The sequence below is a fragment of the Phyllostomus discolor genome, chromosome 7 (assembly GCF_004126475.2).
Source record: "Phyllostomus discolor isolate MPI-MPIP mPhyDis1 chromosome 7, mPhyDis1.pri.v3, whole genome shotgun sequence".
Taxonomy (NCBI): Eukaryota; Metazoa; Chordata; class Mammalia; order Chiroptera; family Phyllostomidae; genus Phyllostomus; species Phyllostomus discolor.
This window is the reverse complement of record NC_040909.2, coordinates 111,832,052-111,844,374: the sequence shown is the minus strand read 5'-3', so window position 1 is coordinate 111,844,374 and position 12,323 is coordinate 111,832,052. Positions and strand designations below refer to the sequence as shown.

At 40.6% G+C, this 12,323-nt stretch overlaps 1 protein-coding gene and 1 pseudogene across 6 annotated transcripts in view; one reads left to right on the top strand and one right to left on the bottom strand.

Moving 5' to 3' along the window:
- Window positions 1-12,323, bottom strand: part of VPS13B (vacuolar protein sorting 13 homolog B) — a 702,408-nt gene that overhangs the window by 99,188 nt on the left and 590,897 nt on the right. For all 6 annotated transcript variants that reach the window (XM_036031293.1, XM_028534101.2, XM_036031289.1 and 3 more), the window contains one exon: window positions 4,987-5,183. In XM_036031293.1, coding sequence (XP_035887186.1) covers window positions 4,987-5,183 — 197 coding nt within the window. The remainder of the gene's footprint in view (window positions 1-4,986; window positions 5,184-12,323) is intronic.
- On the top strand, window positions 852-3,510 carry LOC114514782 (annotated as a pseudogene).

Genomic DNA, 12,323 nt, shown 5'->3' with positions numbered 1-12,323 from the left:
CATATTCCCACACAAATTAGTCCATACTCTTTATCGGACACCAACTGAATACTGTAGTAAGTGCCATCAAAGTCATGACCATGTCCAGAACAACAAAGGTCCATGAACAATTACACTGCATGGGTCTTCTCCTCACTTGCCCATCTTCTTAACACCATTTTATACAAGTAAACTCTAGTTCAAAGGAACACTGAGGGCACCTGTAGGAGGGGAGGTGTGTGCCTGTGGTGGCTGCCTAGTTGCCTCGCCCCAGTGCCAGCAGAAGCAAGGGAGCCGGGGCTTGGGAGGGAGCGCAGTGCATCCTGCGCCTTATGGACACCAAGAGGATGCTGCCCTGTTCCCCTTCCCCATCTTCCACCCCTTTCTTTCCAAATCTAAAATTTGCTCTTCAGTTATGGTAGCCTGGCTCCCAAATCCACAAAGAGCCTAGAGAAGCAACACTGTGATTTACGGTATCTTAGGGAGAACTATGACAGGAAAAACTAAAGAAATAAATCTCTGGTTTTCAAAGAACTCACAGTCTAACTGGTGATATAAAATATGTAGACATGTAGAAACGTTACAAAACAGAACAACCACCCAGGAATAGGAAAGTCAGAAGTGCTGCCAGAGTAGAAACATAAGAGGAACTCAGAATGGTGTGGGGTGAGTCATGTGGGATTCTCAGAGTGTGAATCTTCAGCTGAGTTCTGAGAGCGGTTGTGAAAAAGCCGGTGAAAATGAAAGCGAGCAGCTCGACTTGCGGGCCAGCGCAGCCTGCATCCCGGAGCCCCGGCTCTGCCGGCACCAAGAAGTGGGCCAGTTTTGACAAGACGTAGTGCTGCGCCGCGCCTGCTGGGATCTGCTCAGCCATGGCATCTGCCCTCTGAAGGACAATCTCTGTGGCAAGGCTGGAAGAGGCCAAGCATGTGTTCTTCACTTACAGGAATCTGCACCACTTCCCATGGCAGTTCCTGAAAGATAAGGGACTACAGTACTTGGAGAGACTCTACTATACGCAAAGGAACTCACTCACAACCTTGCTCAGATGCTTCCAAACCTGGTGGAACTGTATCTTCATTCAAATAAAATTGTGGTTCTGGAAGTCATTGGGTCCCTTGTAAAACTCCAGTGTTTAGATCTTAGTGGCAATGCCTTAGAAATTGTTTGCCCAGAAACCGGTTATCTGAGAGCTTTACATCATCCTCCATTAGCTAACAGGCAACTGCGATTCTTACCTCCAGAGGCTGCCAATTGAAGGAGCTGCAGACGCCAGACACGACTACCATGGTTTGCTAACCTGACTTGAGAGGCTTCACTGGTGCCTTTCTCTGCAGAACCTCGCCGTGGACTGAAGTTGACTGTGGTGTGTGCTGCACCAGCCTCAACAAGCTCTCCGTGGCTGGAAACTGTCTTGCATTTTTTGCCACTTGTTTTGGGTCAGTCTTGAGAACTATGCTACGTGTACGTGGATGACAGCATTCACCGGAAGGGCTGAGCATCCCATCTGTACAATAAAGTCCTCGGGGGCAGTGGCTGCGGTGCTGTCATCCAAGTCTCAAGGTAAAACTGCTTTCCTTTTCATCAGGGCAACTAACCGTTTTCTTCTGAGGTGAAGGCCATAGGGACAGAGAATGACCACATCCTGCTTCTGCCAGAGCTGGCCCTGACGAGTCAGGATCTCGCCTACCATGGCTGTCTGAAAGATCTGAAAGGCTCTCTGTCTCTCATCTCATTACCCAGAAACCTCCTGGAGCTGCGCACTGTTCCCTGGGCACTGTCATGGGTGTCGTAAGCCCACGTGTACCACTGACTATCCCAAGCTCTTTCCCTTGAGAGAGATTTTGATGGTGTGGCTGAACCAGGGGGGACACCTGGCAGCTTGGTGGCTTCCTGTTGCTCCACCCAGCGTCTGCAGACTTTTGACCTACTGAGTGGATAAACACTCAAGTGTCTCAGGAGTGTCATGGGCTCAACGCTGCAGCTGCCTGCATGTCATGTGCTGTTCGTGCAGCAGGAGGGCGGGAGAGTCCAGCCAGGCCAAACAGGCCCTTACACATCCTCTCCTATCAAATGGGGAGGGGAGATGACCACAGAACTCCCTGGAAGTGTCGTGACTGAGCTTCAAAACTGCATATATCCCCCCCAAAAATTAAAAGAAAAGAAAGGAGCATTCCATCAGTTGTACTGAGTGTTTAGCTCCAAGGAGGTAATAGTTATGTGTTGGTATTTAGTGCAATGTGAGCAAATCTCCACTGTATACAGAGAAAACACACTCCGGGGAATCTATGCTATCGACTACATGCTATGTGCAAAAGTGTTAAGTACATTCTTAACACTTCCTATAAATGGGCATACTAATCCAAATAGCTTTCTAGAAATTTATCCGTAGAGTTTCAAATAAAATATTTTATTGGCAAGGTAAAATTAAACCATATTTATTCAGAGAGAGCAAAATGTATTATTTGTACGTGTTGTACCCATATGGGCTCATTTCTGTATGCTGTGTTAAGAAGTTGTTAAAAGTAGGGTACAATGTTAGTAAACGTTTCATTAAAAATCCAGGTGAGAGTTCTATGAAAAACAGTGAATATACAATTTGAGGTTTATCTGAGGCATTTTTTTTTGTCAACTACAATTTTTGATACTTGATATTTTCCATGATTTTTTTCTATCTCTGAAGAGTAGCAGATACTAAAACATATTGAAAAAAACTGCTAAAACATTGTGAGTATATGCCCAAGTTTTTACCTAAAACAAATCAATTAACCCTTCACTTTTCCTAAATTAATGCACAAATCAATGGTTAGAGAGATATTTTTAGGTATTTAAGAGTATAGTGACTCCTAGCATACTGTAGCGGCCAGCACTATCTTACTTAATCTTTAAAAATCTTGAAATTATGACTAAAATGGTCATGAAGTTAATCTACATTTAAAAATTCAGACTTTCATTTAAAAATTTGAGTCATATCAAAATTAAAGTTTCTTAAACAGAAAATGATATGGTATATACAATCACAATATACTGTAACAATATTTTGAATCAATAAGATTATTGTAGCCTAGTACATCTTACAGTGAAGGAGGTGATAGGAGACTTACTGAAAACATGACAAAGTCTGAAACTTTAAAAGTTGTGGTAAAATATACATAACATAAACTGACCGTTTTAACTGTTGGAACTATACAGCTCCGCGGCAGTCCCTGCCTTCGCACTGTCGTGCGGCTGTCCCATCGTCCAGCTCCGGGCGGAAATGCTCCATCTTGCCCAGTGGGAACTAACCCTGCAGCCACGAAGCACTGCCTTCTTCGTTCCCCGGCAACCCCCACCCTATCTGTCTGTATAAATTTGACTATTCTTGGTATCTCATGTAAGTGTAATTATACAACATTTGTCTTTTTCACAGTGATATTTTCTATTGTATTAAAAAATTCCTGTTGCAACCGGATAAACTGATTTCATGACCCACTAATGGGCTGCAATCTGTGGCTTAAAAACACCCTTAAATGAGCCCCCAGGTAAAGAACTCCTTTATATAAGTCTCTAAAAAAATATATATATATACTTTAAACATATATATTGTAAAATATATTATTAAAATATATATAGAGAGAGATGGGACATATCTCCCCGGGTTCACTGAACAAGCACCATGACACAGGCGTGGTCAATACCCTACATTTCATTACCCATAGTTCTATATTCTGAGGTTTCCTGGTTCTACCTAGGTGACCTATACTTACATTAGGCACACTTTCTATCCATCTGCTAATTTTCACAGGATGGGTGTTCTTTTCATTGCTGCATTACATACAGATAAAACCAAGATCCCACTCCTCTAATACATTTTTACTAACTTTATATTACTAGAACCATGCCTAGAATGTAATTATTTTTGAAGAGCCCAAATGATCTAGCAACAGAATATATGAAGTATGATACATATTATTTTTATGCATACGAAGTAATCAAAAAGACTGTGAGGCTACAGTCTAAAATGTTAACAGGTTCTTTCGCTGTGATGTAATTAGGTATGGTACATTTTCTTTTCAAATGTTCTTCAATACACATATATTACTATTAATAAAAGAGAGAAAACATTCACAACCACTTGTGTATACATAATACAAAGTAGGAGTCAGAATACCAAATGATGTGCTATGATTATAACCTTGTAACAGCATATAATACTGGGCAAAAATAAAGGTAACACAGAAAATGACAGTTGATTTTCAGGGTGGTGGATGCTTTTTCTCTTAGTGTCAGATGTTGTTTGGGGGAGAAAAGGAGCAATTATATAAAAGGACTAAGATAATGCCAAAGCCGACTCATCAGGAGAACTGGAAGGCTGGAGCCCGAACACGACGGGCAGTGGCAGGGCACAGGCCCAGAGTACGCACAAGAACGCGCACACGAGCTGAGAAAACCGTGCCACTGAGTGCACTGCAGTCACCTGACTCTTTTGTGGGAGCGTGAATAGAAAATGCTGACAAACAGGTTGCTGAAGCCATTTTTTCTCTACTCCCAGTTGGTGGATGTACCAGTCTTAAGCAAACACTGGAAAAGCGGACGATGTGGCCCTTTGTTGCCACTAACCCAATACCCTGTAGGAGGTGTGGGACAGGAAGTTCTGGGGATAATGATTCAGAATACCTGAAGTTAACAGCCTAGAGATTCATTATGGTCAAATAGACCCTACAACTAAATAAAAGTTTAGCTAATTGAAATCCTTTAGGTATGTTATTTTAGTTAGCCAAGTTTTTCTAATGCCTGGAGGTCTGTCTTAGAGGTTCTTAGTGAGGGTTTATTATGAGTAAAACACAGGATTTTTAGTACACAGACTTCACAACGCCAGCTTCTATCTTGCTTCCTGGTTCTCACCTGCAGTTGCGACAGAGGCAGCTGCCAGCCAGCTGAGATGCGGCTAAGTGAGGGGGCGCCAGATAAGATGACCCGAGATTGCTTTCTAGCACAACACTACTATCCCGTTTTTCACCGAGTTACCTTTGGTCATCAGCTCCATTTTGGCTGCTGTTTAAGACAATTCTCCACAGATCCGAGGATACCAGTTTCTTCTGGTCATTCACAAGATTGATATCTGGCAACTGCAGCTCACAAACTTTGCTTTCAGATAGGCTAAATTCTTGAAATGCAACAAAAACCTTCTGGAGTTCATCCCAGTATTCCAGACTGCAAGGAATCTATAATAAATGAAAAAGATTTTACAGGGTGCAAATAAAAACTAGCTTCTATGTTTGTTAAAATGCAAATGAAACCTTCATAAAAGTTACAACATTAATAAGACTTTTAAAAAGGAATAAGAAGGAAGACAATAGTTTACAATTTCTCTGGAATAAATACTTACATTCAAGTTGGTTACGTATTTTATTTTAAAAGACTCATTCAAGAATAAGATGTGAAAACAGCCAAGGAAGTTTTTAAATGCGAGAAACAATGGGGAACAAATTCAAGCAAGTGTTAAATGTATTATAAGACCACAGTAATTCAAAATGAAGTTGGAGTGGTAACATCCAAATAGATTAAAAGAATAGAATACAAAATAGTATATGATGAAAGTACAGATAAACTTTAGTATGTGATAAAGATGCCATCTCAAACAAGTAGGGAAAAGATGGGAAATGAGGCTGCAAGAACTGGCTAGCCATTTGGTAAAACCAGAGTGGGTCCCTATTATCATTCCTGGATGAACAAACTGAACTAGTAAGCAAAACAGAAGCAGACGCATAGATAGAGAGCAGGACGACAGCTATGGCGGGGGGGGGGGGGGGTGTAGAGAGCGGAGGGATTGAGCAAAAAGGGAAAAGGAATCATGGACATGGACAACAATGTGGTATTTGCAGTGGGGAAGGGGGTTATAAGGTGGTTAAAATGGTAATGGAAAAGATACAATAAAAAATTAAAAAACAAAAGAAGTAAATTCCAAAAGGATCAAAATGTTGAAGGCTGAAAACTGAAAGATTAAGAGAAAAAACATCAGTTGATGTTTTTATCATAATGGGGCATCCTTTTCCATGTATGTCATGAAACTCATGGGTATAAAAAAAAAACGAAAACCACAATTGATAAAATCAAATTAAATAAAATAAAGTAGGATAAGATACAAAAATAGTCAATGATATATGTAGGAATAATTGTGATAGCAGAGAGCTCTTATAAATCATGTAAGAAAATGAAAAGCAAGCATATAGAAAAATAAGCAAAGAGAGTTGTTGGAAGAGGCTGTTAGCCACAGACCTTGAGCATCCCTGCATGTTCTTACTAGGTATGCAAAGACGCCAGGCCCTGGGAGCTGAGAGGTTTGCAGAGAGCAGCCTTGAGGGATGAAGAAAGTTCTCCCCAGGACAAAGAGCAGGTGTGCTCTAAAAGAGATGGATTCGAGAAGCTCCGTGTTCCTCACTGTGTCGCATATCTACCCCATGCATAACATCCTCCTCGGTGGCCTTCTGCCATTGACTTGGGGACAAGAGAAACCAATGCAAACATGATGCTCATGCAGCCTGCGAGCAACAATGTTTGTTGTTTCTCACCTGAGAGTCTTATGTCTTCTGCCAGCATCCACGGAACACTGACAGGCAAACTGATTAGCTCGCACAGGTAAAATCCCCGACACTGACAGCAGTGAGTTCGTGTGTATGCACACACACATCACACACACACACATCACAGCCATGAAAAGACACTCATCTTCACTAATACCTGAAGAAATTCTAAACAAAGCAATAATGTAATATACTTATTAACTTGGCAGTTTTGAAAGACTGACAGTTCCCATTTCTGGAGAGATGCAAAAAGCACTTCTACGCAATATTTTCAGAGGGTAATTTGACAATATCTATTTAAAGCTTGGAAATATACATCTAAGAATTTATTTCACAGAGGCCCTAATGTAAGTATGTGTGTGTGTTATATTTAACAGTACTGTATGTATCAGGAATTACTGGAAACAGCTCAATATCCATCAACAGAGGACTAAATATAACATGTAGACTTATTGAATATATATTATAATAGTTTTAAGTTATTCTACATAAATGGAATCAATGGATTACAGCCACTAAAATGAATAAATAATATCTATATATACTAACACAAAAGACATACAAGGTATATTATTACATTAAAAATTAAGTTTTAAAATAGGACATGTGGGTAGATCCCATCTGTCTTAAAAAAGAGAGAAAGGACTGGGCTCATCTGTGTCTTCTCTCTTGAAGTACTCCCTCATTTCCACCCTCGGAACCGACCACTGCTTCTGCTACGCCGCTTCCATGTCTAATCACGGCTCAATCATAGAAGGCATTACACTTTGCAACCCCTTATTTACATACTTGTCTACTTTAGTTAACTCAGATATCCTTAGGTAAAAACAGCAAATTATTTTTATTTTCTCCTTTTTATTGAATTTATTGGGGTGATCCTGATTAACAAAATTATACAGGTTTCAGAAGCCCACTTCTACAACACATCATGTGTACACTGTATTGTGTGTTCACCACCCCAAGTCATGTTTATGCCCCCATCACCATTTATGCCCCCATACCCTCTGCCACCTCAGCCCAGTATCCCCAGCCCCCTGCCAGCAATCATCACACTGTTGTCTGTGTCCATGAGTTCTTTCTCTTTTTTTTTCTTGTTTTGCTCAATCTGTCCACCCCCAGCCTCCCAACCCCACCACAACTGTCAGCCTGCTCTCTATCTATGAGTCTGTCTCAATTTTGCTTGGTAGTTCATTTTGTTCATTAGATTCCACTCAGTACAATCATACGGTACTTGTCTTTCTCTGACTCACTTATTTTTTAAAAAGGTTTTATCTATTTATTTTTAGAGAGGGGAAAGGAAGGAGAAATAAAGGGAAAGAAATATTAATGTATGGTTGCCTGTCATGCATCCCCTACTGGGGACCTGGCCTGCAACCCAGGTATGTGTCCTGACTGGGAATTGAACCGGCAAACTTTTGGTTAGCAGCCTGTGCTCAATCCACTGAGCCACACCAGCCAGGGCAAGACTGGCTTATTTTACTTAGCATAATATTCTCTAGGTCCATCCATGCTGTTGCAAAGGGTAAAGTTTTCTTCTTTTTTACAGCCAAGTAGTATTCCATTGTGTAAAGGTACCACAGCTGTTTTATCCACTCCTCTACTGATGGGCACTTGGGCTGCTTCCAAATCTTGGCTACTGTAAATAATGTTATGGTGAACATAGGGGTGCATATATTCTTTCAAATTAGTGTTTTGGGTGTCTTCAGATATATTCCCAGACGAGGAACTGCTGGGTCATAAAGCAGTTTCAAAAAATGACATATTTTTAAAAATACTCTTACCACCTAACAGTTTGGGGGACATAATAAGATCCCAATACAAGCTTCCCGAAGCAACAGATTTCTTCTTAGCCTCTCCTTCCTTAAACAGACACGTAAGTACCCACATGTGAAGAGGTGCTGGATGGAGGAAGGAGAACACGTGGACATGCAGAAGAGGCTGACAGTGCAATGAAACGGAGGCACATGTCCTGGTCAGTGATAAGGACAAACAACATATCCACAGTGTTCTACACACAGCTAACATTTCTTGAAATCCTCTTCTTGCTTTCCATGGCACCATTTTTCTAACTTTCCCTTCTGGGTCTTTGTTCCTACATACTCTCTCTGCCTGAAATACTCGTAAGACTCTCTAGTTTCTTGTTGTCTCGTGTTTAATTCCTTCCCATCTATCAAGTTCAAAGGAAATAACACCTTCTAAATTCTCTCCCTTTTCTGAACGCCAATAGTGTTTTGAAATGGGAATCTGCTTCACAGCTCGTATCGCTGTAGACTTCATGTTACAGTTATTTCTATATATGACATCTTCCTTGGTAGACATGGTCCTTGAGGGAATGATTTCTATTTGGCTAAGCTTTGGATTTTCACGGCACCTGGCAAAGTGTATGCAGTGAATGTTCAAAAAAAGTTGCTGAATAAATGAATAAATAATTCATGAATGGATGAATGGGTGAATCACATACTAGGTGATTCAGCCCATCTGACACATTAAAAAATCTCCACAGGGAATTATAGAAGACAAGAGCATGAACTTTGGAGTCAGACCTAATAGGATTCAAATCCTACCTCCATTAGCTATGCATTCTTGGGCAAATTAATTTTTTAACATTAGTTTCTATACCTCTAAAAATAGGAAAATAACAGTACTACTCTCATGAATTACTGTGAGGGTTAAATGAGACAAAGCATTTCATTCAATACCACATAGTAAAAGCTTAAGAAATGTTAGTTACAAATTATTCATCCTTTTCATGCTCAAAGAACATTTCCAAAGCATGGGTGGTATTATCAGAATTAGGTAGGTTGTAATTAAGAGTCCTTGACAATGGATTGGACTTGGAAGAAAATAATAAACCTTGAACCTAGATGTTCAGAAACACGGTAATAATAATAGTTCAACAGTTTTCTGGTGAACATCTATTAAAATGTGTCCCTTCATGCCCTGGTTCAGTTGGTTGGGCATTGTTCTGCAAAGTGAAAGGTCGTTGGTTCAATTCCTGGTCAGGGCACATGCCTGGGTTGTGGGTTTTGTTGCTGGTTGGGGCACATATGAGAGGCCACCGAGCAATGTTTCTCTCTCACATCAATGTTCCTCTCCCTCCCTTTCTCCCTCCCTTCCTCTCTGTAGAAATGATAATTTAAAAAATTTGTCCCTTCCACTGCTAGGATTATACCCTAAGAATTCTGAAACACCAATTCAAAAGAACCTATACACACCAATGTTCATAGCAGCACAATTTACAGTAGCCAAGTGTTGGAAGCAACCTAAGTGACCATCAGTAAGTGAATGGATCAAAAAACTATGGTATATTTACACAATGGAATTCTATGCAGCAGAGAGAAAGAAGGAGCTCCTACCCTTTGTGATAGTATGGGTAGAACTGGAGAGCATTATGCTAAGTGAAATAAGCCAGGTGGTGAAAGACAAATACCATATGATCTTACCTTTAAGTGGAACCTAATTGACAAAACAAAGAAGCAAGCAAAATATAATCAGAGACACTGTAATAAAGAACAAACTGACAGTAACCACAGAGGAGGAGGGAGGGGGATAACGGGGGAAAGAAGGGGAAGGGTCATCAAGGAACATGTGTAAAGGACCCCTGGACAAAGCCAAAGAAGGGTAGGACTGAGGGTGGGAGGACTGAGGTGGGGGAAAATGGAGACAACTGTACTTGAACAACAACAACAAAAATGTGTCCCTTCACGTTGGCTATGACTTGAGAGAGGAAGGCATATCCTACTGCTGAGCTCCTCTGCACTGCCAGTGACTGCCAGTGAGCCAGTCTTTTGGTCTAGGGCACTCACAGCCAGAGGCGGACAGGCTGTGGGAAGTGGGGTGAGGCATGTGTATGAGAATATAAAAATTTCAGTGGAAGAGCACCCATGAGTTTAGAAAAAGCATATTTAATATACTTATTTTTAAAATACAAATAATAGGATATAAATTTCAAAATTATCTTCTTGGTAGAGAGGATACACAGAAAAGGGTGAAAAAAATACTTGTTTCTGGTATTGTCTACAGACGTTCTCCATTACAAGTAATATATAATAGCTTATGAAAATTAGCGGTCACAGTGGGAAGCAGAGCGGGGCCTTCAGGAAAAAGTCCCAGTAAGTTTTGATGTACAAGGCGAGGGTTGGAACAGGCCCACACATAAGGCAATCGAAGCTGGGAACTATTGTGGGAAGCCATTGGCAGTTTACTGGCAATTAAAGCAGACTGTACCACCACTGGGGCTGAGAGAGAAGGAGCTGAGAGAAATCAGAAAGAGAGATTTGGAAGAAAACCCAATAAAAAATTTTAGTTCACAACTTTGTGTGAGACTGGCTCTGTGGTTACATACTTCAACGGGAACATTCCAGGCTACTCTGAAAATGCAGAAAACAATAGAAAATTACTAAAGAAATACATGCCCAAATATACCAGTTATGTGTTTGTCAGGATTTTCTTTTATACATCCTGTTTTCCTTGGTTAATAAATGGTTATTAATTAATTCACTCCAAATGAAACTTCTGTTGAAAAATTTTAAATTGTATGCCTATAAATGCATTTGCAAAACTCACATATTAACTCTTTTTCCATTATAAGAATATATTTAACTTAAAAAAAAAAGCTAATGTGACAGTACAATTAGTATTTTAGAGGCAACGTTAGTCAAAGATCCATTCAAATATAGATTGAGCCATAAATTTATAAATCTTATAATCTTTGTATTTTCTTTTTTGTTCACATCATAAAAAATCTCGTGGACCTATCCCACCAAGAGCTCCTGAGCATCCTGCCCCATCAAAGCAATACAAGTGTCAGTCAACATTCCTCAACCAAAAAAAAAAAAATCGTGTTGGTACAAAGTCCTGGCCCTGCCAGCTGAATCATTGGTTTAAGACCTTAGCAACTTATTCAATGACTCTGAGCCTCAGTTCCGTCATTTGTGAAATGTAGGCAATAAAAACCATATTGGTTTTAGGATTTTGGACCTTAACTTAATAAAGCCAAAGGGCTCTCTTTCAAGGGTTTGCAGCAAAGAAGTTAATGAAGTCAAATCTATGTTTTTAAAATCTTTGGCTACTGTGTAGAGATTGCCATTAGGATAAAAAAGGGGCAAGCATGGATGTGAAAAGACCAATTAGGAGGCGTGTGCAGTGGTCTATGCTAGGAATGTACAGCTTAGCATATGGCTGCTGGCTGTGGGGTGGTGTGTGGGAGATTCTTGGGACACAAAACTTTTTTGACTGGTTGTGTATAAGAAGAGGGAGGTATCAAGAATGACTCCCAGGTTTCTGGCTCAAACCATGGTGTGGGTGCTGATGTCATTCACCGGGATGGGGAAGGCTGACTTGCCTTGCTGAGGAGCAGCTTTGTGATGCATGTCGGGTAGAGGAGGGGGGATGGTGAGTTCATTTCTAGACAAACTGAACTGGCAGCACCAGTGAGCCATCCAAGTGGACATCCAGAGTACAGAGTTGGTTATTCTGGAGAGTGGGAGGGGAGTTGCCTGTGTTGACACATAACTATAGCTTCATCCAGCCTTAACCTTTTGTCAGGAAAGTATAATGGAAGGACAGACAGCAAACAAGTTTATGGTCATTATTTGCAAGAGGGTGCTTTAAATGATGAATTAAGACTATAAACCAGTTAACGGGGATGTGAAAAAGGAGTAAGGTGATGGACAGGAAGAAAGCAGATTAACTACAGGTTTATACACAGTTTAATAAATGACTACAGTGGGACCTGTTGAGCAAGCAGGTTGGAGAGACGGAGAGACTGAGATCCGGAGG